Source organism: Nicrophorus vespilloides, unplaced genomic scaffold, assembly GCF_001412225.1.
Source record: "Nicrophorus vespilloides isolate i.1.1-1 unplaced genomic scaffold, Nicve_v1.0, whole genome shotgun sequence".
NCBI classification, from domain to species: domain Eukaryota; kingdom Metazoa; phylum Arthropoda; class Insecta; order Coleoptera; family Silphidae; genus Nicrophorus; species Nicrophorus vespilloides.
Genome location: NW_017098882.1, coordinates 184,850 through 212,626, shown reverse-complemented (window position 1 = coordinate 212,626; position 27,777 = coordinate 184,850). Strand labels below are relative to the sequence as shown.

The following is a 27,777-nucleotide window of genomic DNA, read 5'->3' as shown; positions in this document are numbered from 1 at the left end:
TCTATGTATTCATAAAATAAATACGCCAGAATAACAGCGCCGGACAAATAGGATGAAAAACTAACAAATATTGGTTAAATGATAATTTGGTTCCACATCTAATTTTGAATTAAATAGGTGAACAGTAATGGAGAAAGAAATGTTAAGAAATACTTGAAAGTATATTAAACTTATGAAGGTAAAGTAGAACTTTTTTCAAAATGTATTACACCTAGAATAGATGTCGTTGGTGGTGCATGAATGAATTCTTAGTCGGTGTGCGCATCCGATGCGAAGAGTTTCGTCCCCATTTGTGGTGGGAGAAGTTGAAGCAAACGTGCAAGAGAGTGTAACAGAGAGGTGGCATAACGAAGGCGACGTTCGAAGAAGAGAGAGAAACGATCGAGCGTGTGCTGATTGTGTGCGTGCCTGTGCGAGTCGTCGAGAACATAACCGTAGTTTAGTGTGTTTAGTTGAATGAAAGTCCTCTCGTTGTCCAGTTGATTTGATTGATGTTGTTGAAAAATGGTGTTATCAATCGAAAGAGTGAAAGCCAACTGTTGTAGCCTGTACACAAACACCAATCATGACCGACACGTCTGAAGAGTAAGTTCCTTTTTACGATTCTAGTTTACTTTGGTAGTCAAGATTTTCCCGCAGACGGCACACAACACACCACCACCCCAAGTGTTGTGGTGCTTCTTACCATTTGGTCACATTGCGATGGTTGGGTCTTCAATGCTAGTTACATTGCTGCACTTTGCCAACACTTAATTATATCAACCCCTTTAGGCGGAAAAGAGCGGGCCGGAACTCGATGTAATAGGTTTTATGTAGCGATCATTCATTTCACACACTAATCAATGGATTCCATTCATGAATCAACACACACACACTTATAAATACATGCATGCATACCCACAACCGACACACTAACAAACACGTTATGTTTGTTGCATTCAGCGGCAAGCTACAACTCTTGCCTGCCGAAGGGGGCAATGAATAACTGATCGCACGTTGTTGTCACCTGCTGGCTTTTCGAAGTTGAACGAAAGTTTGAAAACAAAGCCGAGAGGCATATAGCAAAATGCAATTCTCCCCACTAGGTCTATAATAATCTCGCGCACTTTTATTTTCGAAATAAGAGCGTTTCCTCTTGGATTTATTTAATAACATGGGCCATAGTTAAATTTAGCCGCGACCAGAGTCCGCCTCGCTTATGCACACTCCCTGCGAGCGACCTTTTTTTCTATTCAAGAGGATAACGAGTAAGAAGCGAAGAAGAATGAAAAGAAAAGAAAAGAGGAAAGTAAAAGAAAAAACTGTATGACAACGCGATGAGGGTAGGATCGGAACGGAGAAAATGGGAAAAGCGCAGTTAAATCGCGAAATCTCTGAATGGAGCGAATCCGTGAATGGAGCCCAGATAGGAGGAGCCTAGATCATACATACATATAGGATTCATTAATAAAAACGCCAATTCCGATTATTGCAGCCGATTTCAACGAACTGGATGCACCTTTTTCATTCACTGCATTTATTATTATTATTCACTTTTTTTTTAATTGCAATATAATAATGATAAATTATTTTTATCGCGTCATTTCCTACATAGATAAGTGTTTTGTAATTGCAGTAATTGTAGCGACAACTTCAACGACACATACAAAAAAAAAGTACTACACCTCTCCGATTCGATTTCGGTTCAACGTAAAGCGATTTCCGGTGCTCGACAATATAAAAATAATAATGATACGGTTGTCATTGACTTTTCTCTGATTATGTAATTAGGAACAATCCGAGGTGCGTATTGTTCCTCTTGGGATCGACTAGGTGGAGGAATGGGAGCGAAGTGTCGCCTCCATTCATCCGAAAACTGATGAAATCGAATGCAACCGCAACAATAATACATTTATTGTCTAAATATAGCCTCTGCATATATACTAGTATAAATAGTTGTATGCAAATCGTTGTTGAGGAGTGAAGGAGAGAGAAAGAGAACTCGTGGGACGGTTTCGAAAGATCAGTTCGTCCGTCTGGTCCCGATTGAATGAGAGAGAGAGAGAGAGAAGGATAGAAAACGCGAGGATGCGACGAGTATTTTCCGTGGATTCCCAATAAATTAACGATTTCGTTTTATTTAAAGCCGATCGATGATAAGGAGACAAGGAAGGTCTCTCTCACATGCCGTGCATCAAGCCGCATACAACGGGACCGTTTGTTTCATACATCCATTCATTTAATCTCTGCCTCTTTCCTTCCCCAGAGATCAATGAACATTCGAGCCATTTTACATTTAACACCGCGTTCACCCCGAAAACAAACATGCAGAATACGAACAAAAAGAAGAGAAGTAAACGAGACTCCTCCGTTTACTAGATAGGCACGGAGCTAAGGAAATAGACGAGTTGAGGATAATAAGTAATTATTTTCTTTTAACGTAGCGTTAGCAGCGGCCGGAGGATGCGCTGGAACGGATATCCTGCTCCATGGGAATCATTAAAACTATTAATCCTGAAACCATTACCAGGGTTAATAAACATGATTGAGTACTGTCTTTTCTTAGGGTTTCCGCCCACTTCTTCTCACAAAAAACAACTACCGCGCTAATCCATCTCACATATCGACCATCATCGATGTATCGACACAAATCTCTGTAATTACGATTATTAAAATACACCTGTATTATTTTCCATATTATATATTATTAGTCTATATCATGTTTTATTAATAAAAAAACAATATACTGATGCTAATTATAATATACAAAATAATAAAAGAAACGAAATATTTGACGTAAATTAATTGGAAATTTCTTAAGATTAGATAACGATGTCCTTGCATTTAACACTATTTTATCGACAAATGCAACTCGACGAGATTTTTACTAAAGAAAAAAAGGAAATATTGTTTCTTAGAATTGTTACATTAATTAACAGACAATGCGTGTCGAAAGATAGCACAGAGGAAAAGTGAAGAATTCGATCTACAAAAAAAAATGCATTAGATTTGTTTTTTTTGTGTACGTGAGAAAGCGATGGAGATGCGATGCAGCGGATATCCTGCACCATGGGAATAATTAGTTCTAATAATCGTCGACGGGGGGATGGGAGAGCAAAAAACATCATCGGCGTAAAGACTAAAGAAAAAAAAAACGAGCAAAACGAGCAAAGCGAGTTCGAAAAGCAAGGACGAAAACGGATGGCTAAGAATGGAATTGCGTATGCGGGAATTGAAAATAAGGACTCTTTTTATCAACACTTTTCGCCGGCCGAAGCAAAATTCTATTTTCGGGTGCGCTCAAAGTTTCCGCGTATTTATCAATCGAAATTCTGATTGCATCGAGAAGATTAATTAATTAAGAGTCGAATATACCAATTCGTATTTGATAAGTCTATGCTTGTTTTTTGTTCTTGTACGAAACATTTTTTAAAGGTGGTTCACACTACGAGTTTCTTGTCACGTACACGCAGTGATATAACAATATTTAGTTAAATACATCATTTACATAGGTACCTATGTTATTTAATAATAAAAAAAACAATTTTGATAAAATAATGCAACAAAAAAAAATAAGTATTGATATTATTTTAGAATCAATATTCGAAATAAAATGTACATGTCGATTTGAGAATTCTTTGTGAATGTTTGAGCTAATTCAATTTTGGGGCATTTTGTTTGGTGAATGGAAATTTTGGATCGATCCGTCATGTAAATGTATGCAGGTCCTGGTGCACACTATGTATGGATTACATGATTTCATTCATGCCGGATGGGGGACGCTTAGGAGGCGACTCCCTGCTGCTCTACCGGAAGTACCTATCAGTAAACAAAAATAATTTGAAGAGGAGAATTAGAAAAAAAAGAATCTTAAACTGGGCGCAATGCAGGAAGCGGGTCGCTACCCCACGATAAATAATATTCTGTGGTAATGAGGTTAAAAAGAAGAGAGAACGAAAAAGGAGTATATATATATTGGGGGGAAAGAAGAAGAAGAATGTGTTCATAGAGAAAATTCATTCATTCAACTACGGCGCGCGCCCGTTCGTTGAGCGATTCTAAAAATAGCACAGGGGAGGTTATATCCTGTGTATTTATCCTGGAATCGGTTGGGGGTGGTGGAGCAATGACGGCAGAGGGAGTAGAAGGAGGCGGTAGAGGCAGCAGCGGCGGTGGTCCCGTGACCCAATTTCAGCTGTTCCCGGGTTGTTACCCTCTGCAATAGCCATTCATGCCAGAATTGGGTCACGGAATGCAGCTAGGCCGTGTTTACTTCCCCCACCGCCTCTGCTGCCGCCACCGGCGAGGACCACGTTGGGGCCTCGCGATTCAAACTCCCACCCGACCAATACGGGTTCCCGGATCCCATGACGTCAGTAGCCCTTACACGTGGCCTACTTGATGCCGTGTTTATTGATGTTTTCTACATCATATTATGCTTTGATGGTGATGGCCCAAAAATAATAATAATATCGGCATCATCTTCTTCTGCATCGTAACTGGGTCTCCTTTTTGTCTTCCATTCATCGCCAACCGCCGCCGCTGGACAATGGTACTCGACCATGAGATCGACTTCTGGTATGTATCCATCAGAAAGGCGATTGATCAATTAGGAATTCATATCGAACGAAAACAGATTACCGCGATGATGACGCTATTTCCTGATCAGTACGTGACGGATGCGAGTCGACCGTTTAATTGTTTTCATTTGCGCAAAGACAACCGTCTAAAATATTACATCGTCTTTAAACCTACCCAACATACTTGCTCACATCTTTCATAAATTTATTAACATTATGTGGAGCAACAATATTAAGAGACCTTACGTTTCAATGATTATATATGACAATGATAGTTGTACTTTAGGACAATTTCAATATTACTAATATAAACTACGTATGTATTGTACGAACCTATCAATTCATCACATGTTAGATAATACAGCAATACCTCATATAGTCCGGATAATTGGTTCTGAATTTATTTTTATTTTACTCAATTGAATTTGTTTTGAAATCATCAAACCCGACTAGTGAATCCAGGACTCATCAAACAATGCGAGGTATTAGTGTACTCTAAAACCTTCAATTTTCAGCAATATTCTTACAGAAGATTTGAATATGCTTTTTATTTGAATTACAATGCTTAAAACTTATTTGTTTATTTTTAATAAATATGTAATTTTTTAATGACCGACGCATTACGATATATAGGTCATATTAAAAAAAAATCTTTTTTTATGAAATGAACTGAAATGTAACGAAAATAATATTTGATTTAATTCTTATTATTATGTACATTCAATTGCGCAGCGATGATGAATAATAATCAATGGTGGAAAATGTTTAATGAACGAGTATAGACTTGTCGGTTCTTGAATGAACGGGAGAAGAGTGCGCATGAATGGGGATTTTGATGCAGCAGCAGCAACCCACTTTGAAAGGATTCAATGAAATTCATTTTAAAATTTCATATCTGTTTCATTTGATAGCTGATGATTCAATTACTGTTACTATTAGTAACATAATATGAAATTGATAAAAACAATGAAATTTGAGTTGAAATTCAATGTTCATTATTTATTTATTGTAAATTATCTTGAAAATAGATATTTAAAATATGTCAATGTTAACTTGATACTTAGAAGATTGCACGTAAGAACCAGTTTCATAAATATATACTGACAAAGTTACTTAGCCAAAAGTTTTACTTTCTTTTACATTAGATAAATAAATATGCAATACTAAAATTGGTTATTTGAATACTTTCCTAATTATATTGAATTATTACAGTTTATTAACATTAATTACAATTTCAGATTAAATTGACATAATAATAATTATTTATGTGTGATGACCGACATTAATTTCAACATTGATTATTGATATTATTTAATTACTATTCTTTGAATAATTTATGAATATTGCAAAACATTTATTTACCAATGACATCATATAATCATTATTCAGGTGATATTTAATGTGTCATTAACATTGCGAATTCGGTATGTTGACATGACAACTAGGGAATGGAACAATGCGCAAAAGTATGTATGCAATTACAACCTGTTCACTTCAATTTCGTTATCGATGAATCAAGATTACTACTATATAGTTGCTTGCCAGAAGGTTATCACAAATCGCTATCGACTTCCGGCGTGATTAATATCATTGTGTAATAATTTTATTTAAACATTAATTCCTATTTTTCATTGGTGAAAAAGTTAGTTGACAATGATAAAATATTTAAAATTAATTTCTTATTACATTATTTCGGAAAAATCGTGGATTACTGTATCTTTTTCAAGTCTTATAAAATTTCTTATTATTTTACACAAATCATTTTCACTTTGTTTATAAGTTCATAAAAAATAATACTAAACATAATTTATTGATCACATGTTTTTTTATATTTTCCTTAATTGAATTCGAAACCCTCATTATTATTTAACACAATAGTTGGCTAGTAACTTATATACATATATTTTAAATAAGATGGTAACAATTTGAAATATTTTCTTTGGAATCACATATTATTAATAACTGTTTACGCGCATCTAGTAATCATTATGAAAATTCAGTAATCCAGATTTCATTTCATAAGAAAAAATATATTATCGTTGTTTTTCAGAAGTCTTTGCATAAGTGTAAGTTTATTCTTGGAATCGCATTATAATGCATCCCTTGGTCTGAAGTGAACAATCTTTTGTGTTGTATATTTAACTGACCATTGCGGGTTTGGTTTTCTCCTTGTTCCTGGAAATTCTTTTCGAGTGGCTGCGTTATAACTGATACTTCCAATATAGTTAGTAGGTAGTGCACGTAGGTTAGTTAGCATTATTTAATGGATGTCTTCATGAGATTTTTTTCTTATCTGATTTATCGTTGAAATCAATGGCAATTGAATCTTTTTTTGGTATGCTGTTGAATATGTGTCTTGTTTTTTTTGCTGGTGTATGGGAGTGCGTGTATAAATAGATGGGGTTGCGGCGGAGGGGCGGTTTTCGTGGATCTATTTTTAGCCTCGCGTCGACCCAATTCCGAGCTCTCCGGGGTTGTCGCCCTCGCGCTCTCACCAACCATTCATGCTAGTATTTAGGTCAAACGCTACCCCCGTTCACCTTATGACGTCAGCGGGATTCAGGTTCCCCGGATCTCCGCCGCCCCCCGTCGGCTGCAGAGCGTCAGAGGGGGTGGAGGAACTGGGATTCATAAAATTATATGGGGCCAAACCCCCCTCCACCCAGCTGCCCCCCACCGACACCCGCGAACCCTAAAATCCCACCGCCCCTCAACGACGACGCGCACAGTTCTCTCTCTCTCTCACCACCTCCCTCTCTCTCCATTGAACTATGTATAAAATCCCTCTGTCCCTTCTTCCCGGAACAGGAACATTGACGTCATCACTGACCCCCTTTCTGTACCCGAAACGGATTGCATATACCCAGATAAATAACACACAAACACCAACACATAATATTGTTGCTCCGTGCGCATTCACTAAGCCCTACACTACATACAATCCACTGGAGATTTGCTAATTTTAACAACTACATCAAAACCACCCTAAATATTTGATCCAAAACTACATCACTGCAACCTCGATCATTCGATCCCCACATCACGTATTTACTTATTTATTTTCATAATATCCACGATAAATTTATTCAGTGCCCCGTTGAAAATTTTCTCCCCCAGCGACTTATTTATCTGCACAAACTTTTAGAAACGCCAAACTTATCCTTTTATAGGAAACTTCTGATTCACGCGGTTTTTCTTTCATGCAAAACTGACGAATTTCGTGACATTGTGCCTTTGGCATGTCGATATTCATTGTTGTTAGCACACCTTCATTATCATCACCTCGAATTAATACCCCGAACACGACATTCTTTCCAGTGATTCCTTCGTCGCGCATTTTCTACATTTATCATACGGCACCTTTCAATAAAAACATTCGAACATAAATATTTTTAATGAAAGTGTTTTTCCCTTTTCTTCGAAATTCATTGTGAATTTCTTCTATAACGAATGTTCAGGTACAAATTCTGATATCCGTAAAGCTCCTGTGGACAGGTAAAAAATGAATGGCCTGTCAATTCTGGATGTCGATGTATTTTCATAAGGGCGTCATTATGAAAATACTTCATCCATTGAAAATAATACGAGAATTTAAAGGAATTAATAGTAGCAATAGGAATCTTTTTTTTAAAACTAAATAAGGAAAAAAGTAAATGAGAATATTTATTATCTTATTTAATGTGTATATTACATTTAAATACTTTAAATTTATATATAACATTTAAAAAGGAAATTTAACAATTCGTATTTCAAAACTTTCTTTGATGTTAAGCGAGTCTTTCATGCATCAACATGCCTCCCTCCACTCATTGAATCTTTCAAGACACGAACCACCCTCAATTCGCCACCCTCAAGTTTTATTGTCCTTTGGAGGTAGAACCTTGCTGTAGAAATGTACGTCTATTCTTTAAGATTTTCCCGTTAAGTACTTTTAAATCTTGCTGTCCTCCTCTCTTGTCAAATTTTTTATTGCTTTTTTCGTTGAAATATGCTTTAGAGTGAAAAGTTTTGATACCTGCCTCTTCACTTTTCTCTTGCACATTCGTGTGTTCTTCAATAGTAATAGTTAGTTCAAGATGACAAGTCCCAACCTGTTGATATAGTAAGAATCTTCTATTATACATTAACATTTACACATTTTAACTATGTTTTTAAAACTATTTCTTATGTCTCACATTTATTTCAAGTAATGTTATATGGAATTAAATTATCTTGATTTATTAAATTTATTCAAAAATGAATTAAATTAATATTTATAAAATCAATCAATAGAATGACGCCAAATGTATTTATATAGATTACATTAATTATCATTATTGAGCAGTGTGAAATTATCTTAATTTATAAGCAACGAAGGTATCATATTTCCAAGAACAGATTGTTAAATATTTAACAGCTGTTGTCAATACAATTCGCACGCGCTTTAAAAATAGAGGTCGAATATTATACAAGTTGCATATCAGCTATATTTTGTATGCTCTAAAAAGAGTAGACTTGTTTTAGGCCAAAAGGGCTTTCTGATTTATATTTTTTGTAATATTTAGAAAGATTCGATGGTAATTATTTAACTTCTACTGGCTTTTAATATATTATTTAAATGTGCACAGAGGCAAAACGTAGTTACTTTAATAACATGTGAATCGATTCCGCAATATCTCGTACTAATAGAAACGGAAAAGTTACTTGACTTGAATGTACTATTTTTTAGATTTTATTTTTGTTTTGCTAAAAATATTTACTAATTTTTAAAATTGACTAGTGCAGTGGTCCCCAAACCTATGCCAGCGGGCACCATGGCGCCCGCCGCCGTGTGGAATTAGTTTGTTTTTGACTATATCCAACTATAACTATATCCAACACATTCTAGAATGTGCTCTTGGGTGCAAAAAGTTGGGGACCCCTGCTATAGTGTATCGAGGCTTATTAATGAATCGTATCAAATATAAAGATTAACATCTTAGATTCTTGCTGGTTGTTGAATAAATCTTATATAACTTTTAACAAAACTATTAAATAGATTTACTATACTTCTATTGATTAGTGAAAATTTGACACAAAACTCTTGAAATTTAGATTGACACTTTTGGAATACGTCTTTGCTAAAAATACTCTCGGTGTTTAGTAAACCACATCTGATATGTTGAGTTAGGCCCATTAGCAATGAATTGTGACTTCCACAATATATGAATATACTCTAAGTTGCGTTGCGTGTTTGAGCAAAACCGTGTTATACAAATACCGTGTTAAATGACTATATATTTTTGTGCAAAATATTACGAGTAATTGCAATTATATTATAAATGTATTTTCTTCAAACAAACTCAAACTATTTAAATGTGTAGAGATGTTTTAAATATAAATTTAAAAAATATTTTTAAAGTGCGAGTCGGGAAGGAGTGTAGACTAACATACTCTTTATAATGAGCGAGCGAGTTGTAAGAAGCAAGAAAAAAAGAAGAGAAATAAAATAAAGTAAAAATGTGCGGATGCGGGAAAAAAGGGCGCGAGTTTATCCGTCGCGCGAGCGGAGATAGCGGACGGGCGAGATGATGAAGGGCGATGAACTTTTACCCAGTTACCTACATCCCGGTTCACGTGCAACGCATAGGACTGGCACACATTCGGATGGTGGATCGGGGGCGGCGGCGCAGCTCTCGAACGATGACGTCAATGAAATGCGTTCCCGGAACGACTGCGGGAGCGCGCGCGGGGGGTTGGCGTGGATTTAGTGGAGGGCCTCGGCCCTTTAATAAAGTTACATTAAAGCGGAAATTTTAATTGAAATATCAGATCTTCCACTCGCGTCAACCCCTCGCACATCCATCCATCCATCAATCCGATTAACAAACAAATGAATGCGCGAAAAATAAACCAGGGTTTTCCAAATGGGGCGACCCAGAAAACAAAAAAAAAACATTTACATATAATTTTATAAACAAAATATTGAAGCTGAAATTTGTTTTTTCTTCCAGTTGCTTTGTCTTTGCTTCTTAATGATCATGTCGTTTAAAATAGAAAACCGTTCCTGACAGGAAAAACTTTTATAATTCGTCGAGGCAGTTTGTATACATAACAACATAAGGGGGATTTCCTGTGTTTGAGAAAAGATCTACGCACGCGATACACGAGCCATACGGAAAATCTACTTAGGAATTCGCAATACGAAAAGCGGCTTCGTTGAAATTACATTCATTTAAACAGGGACGAATTTCCTGTCGTGCTCTTTTTCAAAAGCGCCGCGATTTCCGCGACGGCTTCCATCGTACATACACCCGCATTATCATGTATTAGCGTCTATCTATTATTCTCACCAATTATCATAAACAATTGTTTTGTCAATGGTATTTTCCATAATACAACTATTATTGGATATATGTACGCTATATTTATAGAAATATATAACTATCGCAATTTCAAACTTTCTTTATAATATGATAATTTCATATTAATGTTCAGTTATTTCATTTTGTGGTATTTCAATATAATCTGTTGTTAAGTGTTACTATTCTATATTAGATATCTTTGCAACGATTTATCTAAAAAAATAACTAAACTTGTAATTTGAATTTTATCCTTTCACGTGAATTATAAAGAAACAAGTTTTACACTTCTTGTTTTCTGTTGCAAAGACAATTCTGTCTGCGCATATAGAATTACGGTTTTACGATGCGTTTAGGTGCACGTTAACATTTTTTTAGAGTTGAAGTAAGCGTGGAAATCAACGCAGAATAAAAAGTGGAATAGTGATTGCGCAACAAAACTTGACCCCGAGGGAAACGTCGCATTCTCATTTCTTATATAAAACAACGTTTTTGTAGTGTTGAAGTAGTCATCCGCAGAATATAATGCTAATTGTGCAACTGCTAAAAATAACTAAATATCAAAAAATATATATTACAATTAAGATTCTTCAATAATTTTCATGGTTAACTTAGTGTATCTTGAAAACTTACCAAAATTCTTAAAATTATTTATGTTATTCATTAGCGTTATTTTCATGTAGTTTGACATTTTACTATACATTGTAACATATAAAGAGAAAAGATTACCATAACATGAATTCAACTCACAAATATATCGCTTTAATAGGTATTACAAATTACAAAGAGTACGGATTGCCAATACGTCTTCTCTCATCATTGCTCAACTTGTTATCGCAATGAAGAGAAGAGTAACGAATCAATTTCCAATGTTTGACGTGATTTCACAATCTGTTCGCGTTATTTTTAGTATAACCAAACTAGACTGGCCGTATTTATTTAGTTTGTTTTTTCATTCAATTATTACCGCCTTTTGTGCCGTGAAAATCGATCCTGCGGTTGGAATATACACTTTCGTGACGTCCCAGGGTACGGGCACAAAAGGTGACGGCACAAATGGGAAAAATCTTTCATCTGTGAAATGTCAACTTCAGCGGAAAACGTTCCTTTCTCTCTGCTTCTTCGCATTTTTGTTTTGTTTTGTTGTTTATTTTATAGTTTTGTTTCTCGCTGAAACTCGACCAGCTAGGAAAGGGTGGTGCGACCCAAAAAGCAAAACAAAAGGAAGGAGGAAGGATGCGAGGCCAATAAAAATAATAATGGGTTTTTCGTTTCTCCTCTTCGAACTAATGATTTTCGACTATTTTTATGCGGACGCTTGTTATTCTCGTTTTCGTTCACGGATGGAGAGTTTCTTTTTGTTCAGTTTATTAGACAATAATTCAAGACGGACGCAGGAAGAAACGAGCTACGTGTGTTGAAGGGAGGAAGGAAAACCTGTTGCGCGAATCCGAAACTTCTCTCCGCGCTTTTTAACCCAATTTATTACACGAAAAACGATGAATTAAAATACCCTACTTTTTTAAGCTATTATTATTATTTTTAAAATATAATGTACACGTAATTAGTACTGTTTAGTTTACTCGTTTCAATATGTTTTCAAAAACATTTTGTTGACTAGAATCCGGAAAACAAATTAATTTAACAATCATAAAAATAATGGTAAATGTGAATTACATTTGGATAATTACAGTTCTAGTTTGAATTAAACAAAAATTGGATTGGTCTGATGTATGTGCTGTAAATTTGAAGAGTAAGTGTGTATAAGTTGTAGCATAAAATAAGAAAGAAACTTGTGAAAAGAAGCGTTTAAATATAGAAAGGGGGCTGTGTGTGTCCAGTTAAATTTCTTAATTTGTTGAAGTGTCTTAATTAATAGGTCAGAATAATTCTCACAAATTGAGGATGATTGAGGCGAATTGCTCATTGTTGTTTATGTGTATATGTATTTTTGCATACGGAAGGAAAGGAAAAGTGAAATAAAATGTTTGTTTTCTTTATGTTTTTCAGTGGAAACTACCTGGTGCAAGTCAGAGCACAGGTAATGTCTCGAGATGACAGCTCGGGAGGATGGGTACCATTAGCAGGAGGAGGACTAAGCAACGTGTCTGTGAGGAAGAAGCCACGTCCCGCACAAGGAGGAGGTCCCGAATCCTCCAAGCAGAAGCACGACTATCTGATTTTCGGTCGCAGAATCAGCGACGAGAGCACCGTATTGTGCTGCACCATTAAGAAAGATTTCGAGTACAATAAGGTCATGCCGACGTTCCACCACTGGAAAACCGAGGAGAAGAAGTTCGGTCTCACCTTTCAGACGGCTGCAGACGCGCGGGCCTTCGACAAGGGCCTTCGCACAGCCGTCGAAGAACTGCTTGACGGTAAGTTGTGATCAGCGACGCAGCAATTTAAATCAGAACGTTAGAATCTCATCTTATAAGTAGTGTAATCATTTAAAGATATTTATTAACGTTTGCTCTATTTGTGTTCTTTTCAATGCTTTCCTTAATACGGATTTCCTACACGGTGAGATTTGATTATTTAAGGAACGCCGTCCAATCGCGGCTTCTTGGTTGAAATATCGCTATGTTGAAATGCAACCAGGAGGTAGCGCGTGGATGGACTCCCACGTTGCTTGCAGTTTAGCTTAGAAAATGAATTATACCTTTGGATCGTAGTGACTCTAGGACTCAACTTTCTTTTCCTATTTTACAGGTTTTGCGGACACCTACCCACAACCCACGGCCTTACAATACAAATATGAAAAAGATGTTGGCGACGATGATGTTTTCATGGTAAGTTTGTACACAAAAATCTCTCGTTTCGGTGCGATAACTTCTCTCTTTTTTTTCAATTTGTGCTCATGATTTTTAACTTGTTGAACGTTGAACACCGGATATGCAAAGTCTCAGGGTCAAATCGTCGCACGCATACACTCGCATCCGTACAAAATTTAGTTTTTTTTTTTAAATAATAATTGTACCTTATTAAGTTTTTGTTTGTACTTTCTTTATTTATTTTGCTCATGTTTGTTTGTTTACAGACATTGAATTTACCACAAGAAGCGCCGACTTCCAGGAGCTCTAGCGACTCCAGCACACAGTCTGACCACCAGAGGCGCATCCAGTTTGCCACTGCCATTTCTCCCAGATCGGTGGAGATTAGACAGCCGATTTACGATACACAGAAACCAACTGGGGAAAAAGGTAATTACCACTTACGGAGCAAACAATGCTAAACGATAGAAATATCATACATGAAATGATAAATGAAGCTCGCATAAAGTCTTTTAAACAAATTAGAAAATTACTTTATTTATGCTAAATTTTGCAGTGACGTAACTTATTGAAATTACTTAAAATATATATTAGACCATAATAGAATAATAATGATAAATTAATTAAAAATTAAAGTTAGCACAGTAAGTGAACTGCATTTCTTTCAACTAACGTTAAGTTAAAAATAATATTCAAAGACATATATACGCTAATTCACTTTATTAATTAGATTTTTAAATTTTAATAAGTTATTAATTTTAATTTTGTATTTTTTTAATCACTGAAACTATTTTGTTTGTCTCTTAGTAGTCAGTTTGGAAACGGTGCTTTCTTTTGCAGAGAACTACTCGTACGTTCAGCTGACCACGATTCACGATTACATAAATCCTGATCAAAAGTCTGCGCAACCTGGGACGCGTAGAGAATCCCCGACAGAATTTAAGAAGGGCTTGGAGATCGAAACTCAGCAGCCCGTAATCCAGCAGCAACCTTCGCTACCCCCGTCACTGCCACTAAAGCCCCCCGTGAAGCTGGAGAAGGGCCAGAGGATCAAGCTTAGATGCCGGCACTGCCACGAGTTGTACTCCGAGGACCAGAACCCTAAGGGCGCCTGCGAATACGCCCCTGATAAAGTGAAGAATGCCATAGACACTGTAACGTGCATAGGTTGCGCCAAGTGCGTAAGCTATCATTGTGCGTCTGATGAGGAGGGCGACTTTGCCCAGCATCCATGCGATTGTTCGGACGACAACTGCTGCAAACGCTGGTCCTGCCTGACTTTCCTTTCCCTCTTCGTACCTTGTCTCTGGTTCTATCCACCTCTGAAGCTCTGCCACTGGTGCTGCACTCGTTGCGGCGCTTGCGGAGGTCGACACTCCATCATGTAAACCTAAGCCATGGGTAATAAAATAAGAGAAGAGAGCGAACGGATCAGGAGAACAACACACCCAAATATCATTCGATTCTGTACAAACATATTTAAAAGGTATTTCCCTCGGATTTCCCGAATCTTCTTCGGGGCAATTCATTCACATTGTACATACAACACCGAACTTGAAACGCCCTCCTCTCCTCCATCCTCATTCTCTAATTTAAATTTTGTACAAAATTTAACCTATTTATTTTCCAAATTGGACATTTTATAAATATTATATATTGTTAAGTGCTCAAAACACTTAGGTTGTGACCACATTAAAACAAACACAAAATTATAATTATTTTTGTTTTGAACTCGAAGACTGTTACAATTTTATTAATTTAAATATTTTATTTATTGCTATATTAAAAAAATACTACGAAAGGAAAAAAATATTAGACAAAAAATATCTGTAGTTATTAAAAAAAGGAAGATTGATAAGAAAAAAAGCTTTAATCCCCCCACTCTAATGAATTTGAACAAGGAAAGCACTCACAAACCCCTAACCCTTAAATCCCATGAAGTAAAACGCAGTTATTACAAACATATAATCACGAATACTGCCAATTTATATTATATTGTAACAAAAAAAATGAGGTGTAGGATATTAAGAATTTTCCAAAAATATTAAGATACATGCTGAATGTGTGTTCGATTCTAGTAATTGTCCCTCCTCCCACTCTTTCCATACTAAAACAAAATATAAATTCCGAAATATCCACTTTATTAATTTTAAAATATAATACATATATACACATAATACAACTGGAAGAGCAAAATATACAGTTATTCAGGGTTTCGAAACTTTCTTGTACAGAGTTAAGTCTGTCGAGCGAATTGTAAAAAAAAATAATTATTTCGTTTTAAACGAAAAAACAAAACAAATGAAACAAAATTAAGGTATAATTTTTATTTATAAATTATGTATATATTATAAAACTGTCCCGTAATTTAACAATTACTATTTATATTTTAAGAAGACTATAAATTTAAGTTTTAGCAGGATCTCAAATGGCAAATGTTCAGCTTAAATTTAGTATTTTTTTTGCAATTCGCTCGCCGCTATTTCTAGTTCTCATTTCAAAAGGTTATTTATATTATATATATGTAATTGTTTTATTGAGAGAGAAATTAATATTTTTTTGTTAAAGAAAGAATTATTGTAAAGATATATATATAAATAAAAAATATATAAAGGCCGAGTAGATCTTGGCCGATTAGTTCATAGTTAATATGATGGAAACGCAAGAATGTGGTAAAACGAGAATACATTAATGTATATAAATGTTAAATAAATCAAAATCGAAAAAAAAAACAAACTGCAAAGAAGAAAATGATAAAAAATAATATTTAGTTTCTAATTATTTCTCCACAAACCTTTCATTACATACTAAATATAATAAAATAAGGTGAGTATACATAATTTAATTGTAAGTTCTTGTGATTCAAAGAATGAAATTTATTTAAACAATTATTTTATTAATCCAATTAAACAATATATTATAACGTCATAATTCATTTAATTACATAGTATTGACACCGCCGATTATATTTACAACTCTTCCCTTGTACTTCTTTGACAGGTCTTCCTGCATCTCCTTTTGGAGTATCTTGGTTTTCTCGATGACCTTCTTAATCACAGGTTCGATCGCTCTAATTTCATCTTTATGCTCCTTGATTTTATCTTCTAGAAGATTCTTGCTGGTTTGCATACGTTGCACGATCTCCAGTTTGTGCTTCAAACTATTTGTCAGAATATCCACATACTTGGAGGAATGTTTTATGTTGTGCAATTGCTGAGCACGTTTGTTGATCAGCTCGTTCAAGACAACAGCGACATAGTCACTTAGAGCGGTCACACTTTCTTGGGACTGCATTTGCAATATTGCTGGAGCATCCAATTGGTTCATCAGAAGTAAATCAGAGTTGCTGGACATCTCATACAAACGAATCTTCAAAAATGCCGCCAACTCCATCAAATCGTTCAACACTTGCTCTCTTGTCTTCGGATTATCAAGAATCGTGTATGCATCGTTTCCCTTGGCGACACCACCATCCAATCCAGACTTTTCCACAACAATCCCTGACTCTTCCAAATTGACATCCATATCAACGATTTCAAATTCCTCATCCGTGGGCACCGCTCCCCAATCTATATCCCCTTCGCTCATAGGCGTACTCAAATCAATATTTTGAACACTAATGTCGCCGAAGTCGATTTGCACATTGTCCCCAAAGTCAATATCATCTCCAAAATCAATTGAATCTGTCTTTGATTCAGACTCATCAACAATTTCTAACTGAGGCAATTCAATACTGACTGGCTTCTCTCCATAAGTGTACTCATATGTGGTGGTATTTCCATTTGTTAAAAGGTACTTCAACAAGGGCAATGCTTGTATAGAATTATCATTTCCAGAATGGAAGTTGATGAAAGCTTCATAAAACTCAATACAAACATTCATAAATTTCTCCACAGATAACAAATTCTTCATAAACTTATTATTCATCTCTGGTATATCATTTACCAGATTCACCAATTCTTTCCTAATATCTTTACCATCAATGACTAGCTGCTTGCATATAGCATTGAATTCATTTTGAGCCATATTTTCAGCCCTCGTGTAGTCCTTAATCTTCTTATCACTCTCCCCTTGCATCTGTTCCAATTTAGTTATTCTCTTCTTTAAGCTTGGCACCTCATAAGCCACATTCCTCATGAGAATCTGAGCTGCCTCAGCCAAATAGATATTGTTTACCTCATAACAGGACACAATGTCCTGCCAATCCTTCATGCGCTGAGATCCATACCTTCCAAATAAGTTCTTGGAATCTGCCTCAGTTTCTTTTAGAATAGTAATAATCTTCAAACAGTGGAAGTAATTAATATGTTGGCCAGACAACAGTTTAATAATTCCATCATGAGCTGGCATATCTTGGATAGCATTATTGATCTTCTCACGAATTTTTATAATGTTCTCTTGCCAATCTTTACTCACGTGTCTTCTACTAACTAACCATTCCAGCAGTTTTGTGGTGTTAATATCGATGGGAATATGCGAATCATCCATGTCGCCAATAAAACTTTAGAACATATGTTGACAAACTATTCAAAATATAACCTATTTTTGAAGAACTGACAGATTTCTTGTCAAAATTTGATGACCACTGATGATAGTGACTAGTAGCGACTCTGTGAAGAAATTCTTGAACTTCAAGGAAGTACAAGAAGTTGCATATGTATCATAAACATATTGTATACGTAATATTTATAACTACGTAAGAAAATAATTATTTTAACCATTTAATTAATTTTATAATATTTTATTTTATTAATTAGAAAGTAAAAAACTGTGCTTAGACATTTTATTATTGTTTAAGTAATGTCAATATAATTTGACACTAGGTTTCAAAGGTTGCCTAGAGTTTTAGACAGCAGTTGAAAAACATGTGGTAAATTGGTGAATATTGTGTTGTTTATTAACTACCGTGTAACAAGTAAAATGTCGAAGTCTATTAGATATACTGGATATACTATAGTTCCTTGGTATAGTAGGTAAATATTTGTAAACATACATTAAGATAAAGGCAAATCTTTAATTCATCTATTCTTTCAGTTCTGAATGGAAACATGTTTATACTCTGCTTTGCAACAAAAATAAGCAAAGAGATGCCTTGCAGCAGGCTATGGATATTATAACTCTTTGGAAAACTCGTCAAGACTTATTACCAAGTGGAATAGAAGGAACTTTATGTTTGATTGAAGCAATCTTAATCAATGAAGAGACTGTTACTGAGAGACAGTACAGTCAACTCTGTGCTTCAAGTGTTATGAGGTATGTAAAAACTAAATATTAAAATTGAGGTCTAAATTTTGTATTGCAGATTTTTAAATGTGTGTGTGGCTAGTCGTGCTCCAACTAATTCATTCACAAAGGTGGCGAAGCAGAGTAACATACCAGACTTTATAATCCAAATGAGGCACAACTTTGCCCACAGTCACAAACTACCAAAACCTTCCATGCTAAAATTAGCTTTAAATGAATGTTTTAATTGGGTAAAAGAAACCTACTGGCATCAAAATCTGTTACTCATCAATGATCACATAGCTAATGGATGTTTTGACCCAAACATTTCTAAGTTAATCCATATATATGCCAATCTGTGTTACTACTATGGTCAGGATTTGGATGTGCCAGACTACATTTTAAATTATTTAGATGAGTTTGCTATGGACAGCACCAAGAAAGTCCCAGTTGATAGGGTATTGAAAGAAATTGAGAAAATGATACCCAAAGTTACAGATTTGACTTGTGTTATAAAAGATGTAGTAAAAAGCAACTGCTTTTTCATTAACCCAATAGAAATAGGTAAATCCAGTTAACATTAACAAACAGGAAAAGAAAAGTTTTTCTAATATAATTATTTACAGATTCCTTTGGAAAATCTGGAGAATCATATAAAAATATAGCAAAGTTATTAATTTTATTACATGAAAAGAATTCCATTGTACCATTGATGAAGGAAATGTGCTTGCTGTTGGAAGATGAATATGAGCTACCAGTGAACAGGGTTTCAGTAGCGTTATGGATTAACGAGATATTGAAGGGATTCTTGAAGACGAGAGATATCGAATGCAATGATTTCCTGGGTATTGGTATCAAGTTCAGGAACATAGAGAAAGAGCAGATAGAAGACATTGGTAATCTGAAGGCTTGTCTCTTTAGTGGACCAATATTGTACAATAAATTGTATTTTAAGAGGTAATTATAATGGGATTTGGTTTAGACAAATAATAAGATATAATTTAGTTTCATGGCGTTCACTTTGAACTATGGAATTGAAGACTGCGATGAATACATAAAGGGTTTGACGAGGGCTTTGGATAAGAAGTACAATCATACTGCATTAATGGAGATAGATGATTGCGGAGATTTGCAGGCTCAATTAGGTTTCCATATGCCAAATGACGGATTGGCGAATGGTTGTAACGGAGTAAACGGATTCTCAGGTGATGAATCCTTGGATGAGATTGGTGAACCCCCAAAGAAGAAGACAAGGTGGAACGTGGTGAAAGGTGCGTACATGGACAACCATTTGAAAAGTCGATTTATAAAATGTTGTTTTCTTTTTGTACACTCTGTTACAGAAACATCATTGTTCGAAAAATATGCGATCGGCGTTTTTCCCACGGAAATAACCTTTTAATAATAAATACAATATTTTCTTCAATATGCGGCAAATTGATTATGTCTTTTTTTTCTTTAACATGTAATCTCGTTACAATTATTTAACAATATACCGAAAATAGAAGGAATGTAGATACCGATGATTTAACTTTAAGACTAGGCATTTTCAAACTACAATAATTATTTAAGTGCAACTTTGTGCGTTTAAAAATGGTAACTATATTAGCACCAGTATTCAAATAATAACAATAAAAATAACAAAGTAATAAAATTGGCATCTGTTTCATCCAGTTTCTATAAGAAATATTTTTCTTTTCTTCCGTCGGAAGACCTACTTCGATGATAAAGCGCGCGAATGTTGAATTTAAAACTTTGTACTGACTCGGAAATATTCAACTTAAAAAAATAATAAAATAACGAAAAATAAATTGTCTAAAAACATTTCAAAATAAAATTGGTTAATTGTTGGACAGAGTTATTGAACTAAATGCCATGACAGGGCTGCTTTCGTCTTCGTCTTTCCTAATACTTTCAGCAAACTTTCTGACGTATCCAATCCCCAAATGTCCATAGCTTTACGATCCATTACTGCGATTCTGAGAAAATAAATAAAAACGATATTATAAAGAAATATTTTGAAAATTTATTTCTTTTTTGTCACCTTCCACCGGACATGGAATGCAGGAACTTCCAGTAACTGCCCCTGAGATTTGTTGGTTCTACGATTGCCGCATGGAAGAGGATTGCAGTGCTGAGGCAATATAGGAAATTAGTGAATCCGGGAATCTTCGGCAGAAAACCCATATCAATTCCAAGGTTGTACATGATTTGCAGCATTTTCCAGAAGACGTAGAGTGCGATCGTCGTGTCAGGATATTTGAAGAAGGCTAAACCTGCGATAAGACCTGCTGGAAGCGCGTGGATGGCGTCGTCTTTACCTGTTATCCTTCGCAAAGCACACATCGTCATCTAACACAAAAAATGCAAATTTCAAACTATATTTTTGTAAATGACAAACCAAAATTTTATATACAAAATACAGCAATGGTTAATCATTCTAACCGGTTATTTTTACGCAGAATTCTTAATTTAGAAATTATTGATCTACTAAATATGGATACGCGACAACTGAGCGACGGTCAACTCGGCGACTGACACTTTAAAATAAAATTTTAACATATTCGCTTATAATAATAACCATAATTTTTTAGCCATATAATAGAACATAAGATAAATTTAAAGTATATAAAAAATAAAATGAAAATAATTATAAAAATTTCATAATAAAACAAAATATTTGAGTTTATTTTTGATTTATTTTCAATTTTTTATAGAAAATTGGATATATCGATACCAGTCCCTCTCCTTGAAAATTTAAATCCAAACAGTCCAACATAGCCTCCCTCTCTAAATTCTGTGTCCCTCAAAACCCAAATATCCTTCCCAAATTTAAATATCCCTATTCCAATACCTATTTTCTATTTAATTCAAATCTTGCATTAATTTTGGGACACACTTTATAATACAATTTATAATTTTAAACTACCTGTTTTTTAATAAAGATTAAGAAAATATTGATGAAGTATGTAAATATCCGATTTAAAAAAAATATAACCGTTTCAACTATTATTTGAATATGAGAAATATGAGATCTTTAGACTTGGCATTTTTATGTGCTGAAATTCCAAAAACCTTTTTAACTTTAGAAAAAAAAGCTTCATACGAAGTCGTCGATTACTCAGCAATAGACGTGAACAAATAAATTTTTGGACTTTGGTACAATTCAAGTGCAATTGATAAGCTGATATATATAATAGCATTCGACAAAATATATAATATTAAAAAAAAAAACAAATTTGTTGACAAAAACAATTATTAAACATATTTATTGGCCACAATTATGATCAAAAGACTATCTACCAAAGTCTTTCCGACCAAGGAATATTAATAGAAGTTTTGTTACAGGTTATTTCACAAAGTAACAAATTTTTTTGTCTGTTTTTAGCTTATAATAAATTATATTTATATATATATATATGCATTATAATCTAATATACAACTTAACAGTATCTATTATGAAATGACCTCATTTTGCAATCTAAACAATATATTTGTATTTTTTTGAAACATTTATATCAATAATTATTGTTATATAAATAGCTTGGCCACATTTTCGATGCTTATCGGCCCTCACAACATTTGTTGCTTTATAATACAGGCGACTTATAACCACTAGGCTATGTATATGTAATTATAAACTTATTTAATGCACTCTCACAGTTTACATGATTAAGGAGTATTTGTTCATTTCTTAATGACAGTTGTCCATTATTGTTGTTGTTGTAACAAGTTATTCCAAAGTAAATGACTTGTCTTGTCTTTTGCGTACTCGAAACTATATTTATATACTGTTATCTAACATGAAATAACACTATTATCTAATATGAAATGACCTATAGCCGCTTTTTTTTGCGATCTAAGCACTATATATATGTAATCTTAATTATAGACTTAGTTCATGCACTCTTAAAGTTTACATGATTAAGGAGTATTTGTTTATCTCTTAATGATAGTTCTGTGTAGAAAAAAACAATGTATGCATTTATATTTGTCTGTGACCTTTGTTACAATATAACGAATGCATTTGTAAAAATATTTTTTAACGCAGTAGTATTGTTGTTCTAATAATGTCACAATAACAATTTTATAAAAGTCTTGCAGCAAGTTTAAGATTCTCTAAAATGTATAATTTATATAATAAATTTCCTTGTTTCTCAAAATTATATTTGGCGAATAATGTACGATTTAATAAATAGTTTTATGATTTAATATTTCATATTGAATTTTTAAGCAAAGGTAAACATTAAATGTCAATACAGTGGAACCTCGCTTAACGAGCACCTCGCATATCGAGCATTTCGCTTAACGATAAAAATGAATTGTAAGAAAAATGACTCGCTTAACAAGCGACGTTTCGCATAACGAGTGACAATGAGAAAAGAATTCCTGGATTGCGCGCCTGTTACATCATTTTTAAAACTTGTGTATTTTTGAATATATTAACCATCTTCGATTTTCTTAGTCATCTTTGTTTAAAGCGGTCTATACTTTGAAAATATAATTTGTTTGCTATAAGTGCAAAACACAAATGTATTGTGTCCAACCATTATTATAATATATAAACACACTAAGTACGCTTTTTATATAAACAAAATATTAAAAGTATAAAGAGACCTTCACCAAGTTCCCGCATTGATACAAGTAATATAAACTCACTTCACTGTGTGTGAATTGGAAAACAGTTCCTAGTGTTAGTGGTCATTCTTCTTGTACCTTAGTGTTGTTTGTGATCACAAAATTTCCAAACTTGTGTTCCAAACATATTATTTGTGTTTTTTTTGTGCAAAATTTAATAACACTTGCATGGGAAAACGTGTTTCACTATACGAGTCAAAAATCTGGAAATTTTGGAATGGATTAAACTCGCGAGGTTCCACTGTAGTATTAATATAGAAAAATATGAATGAAAAAATTAATATAATGTGTACTATAATAATTCTTTATTTGCATTGATGATTTTAGAATGTGATAAATTAAACAAGAAATTTAGACCTTTTTAATACTTAATAAATTTAATTAATGTCCTTAGTAACAATAATAATAATATTTTGAAAAGAAAGTATGTAATAAAATAACTTATTTCAAAATAAATTTGAAGTACACTATATTGTTTCTCAGAAAATTGAACGTATAAAAAAAATTTAAACTGTAAAATGCGTAGTATATGCGTTAGTTGATATTGGAGATATGAAAAGTAAATAGAAAGTTGCTCGAATCTAATCCTTAAATATATGATCAATTTAAAAAGCGTCAAGTACAAAGCAAAAAAAAATAAGTGCGAAATGCGTATTTGCACTCGCATTTAATGCGATAAAGTAGTATTGATTTACGCTGAACTTAAAATAGAATGAAAACATTTATTTTCTTGAAGCTATATAAGATTTTCATAGAATTTCTGTTTTTAAATAGAAAAATATTGAATAATTTGACGTCATAAACATTGTGGTGCTGTAATACAAAACATGCAAAGGTCATTTCTAAGTATGCAATATGAACAATTGCAATTACTATGGAAATATAAGTATTAAGAGAAAAAAATAGCAATTTGCAAAAACAAATAAAAAAGCAGAACAATTCAATAAAAACGTAGTTTTAATAATGTACTTTATATTATGAAATATATTCTATATTTTTTTACAACTTTACGATTCATTTGGCAAAAACAAACATTAATTAATTAAATGTTTTAGAAGCAAATGCAACGTAAGAAACAAACTAGTTTTGTAACATTAAGGAATGTGTACGAACCATAAATTGTATCTCTAAATTATCTTATTAAAGCAGTTTAAATTCATGCAATAATAAATTAATTAATCATGTCTCGTTGCATTCATGCTGTCATGTTGCATTTCAAAGACAATTTTATGTGAAATTTATACACATTGGTAAAATCCAGTGGCGTAACTTCAAATATTTGTCGTACCAAAATATTATTCGGACTGCTTTTGAAGAAAATTATAAAAATCTAATATATAACAGGTGCGGTATAGCAAATTTTAGATTAATTATTCTAAAATTTGAATTATATAACAAAAGAATATAAAATGTGTTTTGCAGTTAGAAACAAAAATTAATAATATTTTATAAATAGAATATTGTTAATACGTTGACATTATTGTAGCAGTATATTTCTGTTGCATAATGTTACTAAGCACAAAGTGCGGAATTAAAGTAATGTAACTAAATATCCTTGAAGACAAAAAAAAAACGCTCACACAATATTTCATCAATTAGTTTCAAGTATTTACGATAAAAAAATATCACAACACCGGATTTTGATTCTTCAAAATCAATAGATAAGAGTACTCACTCTGAATAAGCCGGAAGCTCCACCCAAAAACGCCGCGATGTTCAGGTTCTTCCTTTGGAAGACGATATCTCCGAGTTTCTGAGGTGATCTAAAAATGGTCTTCAGGTTTAGAACAACCTTGAGCGCCAATTGCAAGCCCAGTCCAACAGAAAACATTTTTGCGCTGCCCTGGAAATGAAAGAAATCAAAGCGGAAATAGTTATTGTTAAAGAAATTATACATGATCTTTGAACTGGATTTATTCAATTTATAAACAATGCTCTTTCTGCGTAAGAGAAAATTGTTTAAAATGTAAACCAAAGTTTTGCAATAATTTCATTTTCAGTTTTAAAATCGTTTAATTTATACATAAGTTTACATAAGCATAAATTGAATATATATGAAAAATAATTAACGCCAAGTCGATTATTCGAAGTGTTAATTAGTTTTAAATGATCGAATATTTAGAGTAAATAAACTCGTTTGTATCGCATCTCGTGCGTTCTTTTTACTCTCCATATTTTTTTATATAATCTATAGTGATGACTTTGATTTTTCTGATGAAAATTGAGCGTGATTTGGGTCACACTTGATTGGTATGATCACAGTGACCATATCACTAATTGATCGCATCAATGAAATTTAATTGTTTCGAAACGGTTATCTATGTGAATTTTTATAAATGCCATTGATAAATATAGTCATGTATTACGACATATATCTATTTCAGTTATCGTCTAAAAGAATTGTAATCACTGTACAAACATAATTTGGTTAAATTCGTGAGCAATAATAAATAAAGTAAACCGGTTTTACTCTTATTTTATTGCAGAACAAAAGCAATTTAAAGAATTATACCATAAAAATAATAATTTTTAATTACTATTGCAAAACTTGGATACGAGAGTATCGTCAAAAATGTCAAGTTTACGCAATTAATATGTAAAGTATATAAAGCAAGCAATAACTGGTTATTTGGATTTGAGAGCATTGTTAAAAAATATATTGTATACTCACTTGAACTGTGTAGTATATGCAGCTAAACGGATGCGGGCAAAGGCTATGTCTATCACAACACTTGATCCGATGCACCGTCCTTTTGTAAATCTTAAGGGCTTGCACTATTAGACCGTAAATCGCATTACCCTTTTTACGATTATTATTGGTATTATTCGTCGGCCATCTGCCGTTATTGGAAGAAGCGTCCCCGTTTTGATCGTCTTGTCTGCAGATATTGTTCGATTGACTAGATCTAACATTATAATCCTTTTCTTCATAAGGTCCCAACACAAACCTAAAGCAAGTATATGATGAAGAAAGCAAAAATAAATAGATTATTTCCTCATACTTGAATATATTAAACATTGAATCGGATTTGCCGTCTTTCTTGTGAAGACCCGCTTTGAAAACAGCTAGAAGTATTGCCATACTTCCTGCGAAAATAGCGACCTGTCCGTTTTTCACGGATTTAACCATGTTCCGGTACAGCAGCATATTCCAGACAGTTTCAGTGGCTACGTTGCTTACGTACAACGCTAGCATAAGACGCCTGGAAGGCCTTTCAATGAGTATGGCAAATATACTTGCCAAAAACGCAGGAAGACCAGAAACAGTATAGACATTAAAATGTCCCAACACAGCTCTGAAAATGTAAGTTTAATAACTACTGTCTTCAAGCATTGGTCAAGTCCAGTACCTGAGAATACATAAGAATCCTGAATATCCAAATGCATTCACACTAAGGAAAGCAGTTGATTGCAGAATTCCTTTAATTGTCTTTTTCAGTTCATCCAGTGTGGGAATCTTGCCTTTCATGACTAAAGCTAACTAAAAATAAGAAAATGTGAAATTGAACTTTCTAATAGTATTTATTGCTTACAATGTATACAGTAGAATAAACCCTTAATGCATCTCCCAGGGCCCATAGGTAAAGGCCACAAGTTGCCTGAGAGCAACTGCTTGTCCATGGATGTACATACTCCTGGCATGAGACCCCAATAGGGGCTAACTTGCTTAAAACCATTTTTATTTATTCTTAAAAACTTGGTTAAAATAAGAGAGATATAATTTGTAGGTCTACAAAATGTACTTGCTTCACACTCGATTTATTGCTTAACACTGAGTATAACTTATCAGAATATAATCATCGTAGTTAAATACTATTACCACTCATCAACACTTATTGACTTCTGGACTTTCTACTAAATCGGCGCTCTACACTCGACTATGTATTTACATCCTTACAGCTGACACTGACATATAATATGCGCATACGCAACACAACACACGCAAATAATGTAATTTGGTAAAAAGTAATGGAAATTCATTTAGGCAACTAATTGAACATTGATTATACTTAAAATTGTAAATTGATTACATATTGATTGAGTTATCTGGATAATATTATTTGTAATTTCTTGGAAGTTATTTTCTTCTTCTAATTCAACTTTTGTCCATATTTGTTTATCAATGTATTCGAACTTCGTTATCACGTTAACTGAAGTATGATTATACATATGTTAAATATATTTTTAAATAATCTTTACATATTTTCCAAAAATTAATTGCTAAAATGACCCCTTTAATTCTTTGAAACTCTTTAAATTTCT

The 27,777-nt window shown here is 33.7% G+C and overlaps 4 protein-coding genes across 7 annotated transcripts; 2 read left to right on the top strand and 2 right to left on the bottom strand.

Annotated features, from left to right (window-relative positions):
- The first annotated feature begins 235 nt into the window (after positions 1-235).
- Positions 236-15,403, top strand: LOC108563440 (sprouty-related, EVH1 domain-containing protein 1). Of its 3 annotated transcripts, none has more exons than XM_017922118.1 (5): positions 236-585; positions 12,890-13,257; positions 13,646-13,671; positions 13,920-14,082; positions 14,461-15,403. In XM_017922118.1, exons 1-5 carry the CDS (start codon positions 566-568, stop codon positions 15,039-15,041), a joined length of 1,158 nt encoding a protein of 385 aa, XP_017777607.1. In that variant the 5' UTR covers positions 236-565; the 3' UTR covers positions 15,042-15,403. The 3 variants fall into 3 exon arrangements, with proteins under 3 accessions (XP_017777607.1, XP_017777604.1, XP_017777606.1); XM_017922115.1 differs by having other exon boundaries at positions 13,592-13,671; XM_017922117.1 differs by having other exon boundaries at positions 13,592-13,671; positions 14,494-15,401.
- A 1,125-nt stretch (positions 15,404-16,528) lies between these two features.
- Positions 16,529-18,249, bottom strand: LOC108563417 (CDK5 regulatory subunit-associated protein 3). Its single transcript, XM_017922087.1, has one exon. The coding sequence runs from the start codon at positions 18,139-18,141 to the stop codon at positions 16,594-16,596; it is 1,548 nt and encodes a 515-aa protein (XP_017777576.1). The 5' UTR covers positions 18,142-18,249; the 3' UTR covers positions 16,529-16,593.
- A 242-nt stretch (positions 18,250-18,491) lies between these two features.
- On the top strand, positions 18,492-20,338 carry LOC108563431. 2 transcript variants are annotated; one of them, XM_017922106.1, is made up of 6 exons: positions 18,492-18,626; positions 18,688-18,906; positions 18,956-19,440; positions 19,503-19,833; positions 19,882-20,147; positions 20,220-20,338. In XM_017922106.1, the coding sequence occupies exons 1-6, from the start codon at positions 18,574-18,576 to the stop codon at positions 20,276-20,278; spliced, it is 1,413 nt and encodes a 470-aa protein (XP_017777595.1). In that variant the 5' UTR covers positions 18,492-18,573; the 3' UTR covers positions 20,279-20,338. The 2 variants fall into 2 exon arrangements, with proteins under 2 accessions (XP_017777595.1, XP_017777594.1); XM_017922105.1 differs by having other exon boundaries at positions 19,882-20,338.
- Positions 20,339-20,422: 84 nt separating this feature from the next.
- LOC108563432 (transmembrane protein 135-like) lies at positions 20,423-27,456 on the bottom strand. The gene is made up of 7 exons (XM_017922107.1): positions 27,048-27,456; positions 26,865-26,995; positions 26,517-26,810; positions 26,186-26,462; positions 25,190-25,357; positions 20,921-21,228; positions 20,423-20,855 (listed from the first exon to the last, which is right to left on the bottom strand). Exons 1-7 carry the CDS (start codon positions 27,189-27,191, stop codon positions 20,735-20,737), a joined length of 1,443 nt encoding a protein of 480 aa, XP_017777596.1. The 5' UTR covers positions 27,192-27,456; the 3' UTR covers positions 20,423-20,734.
- Between the last annotated feature and the right edge of the window lie 321 nt (positions 27,457-27,777).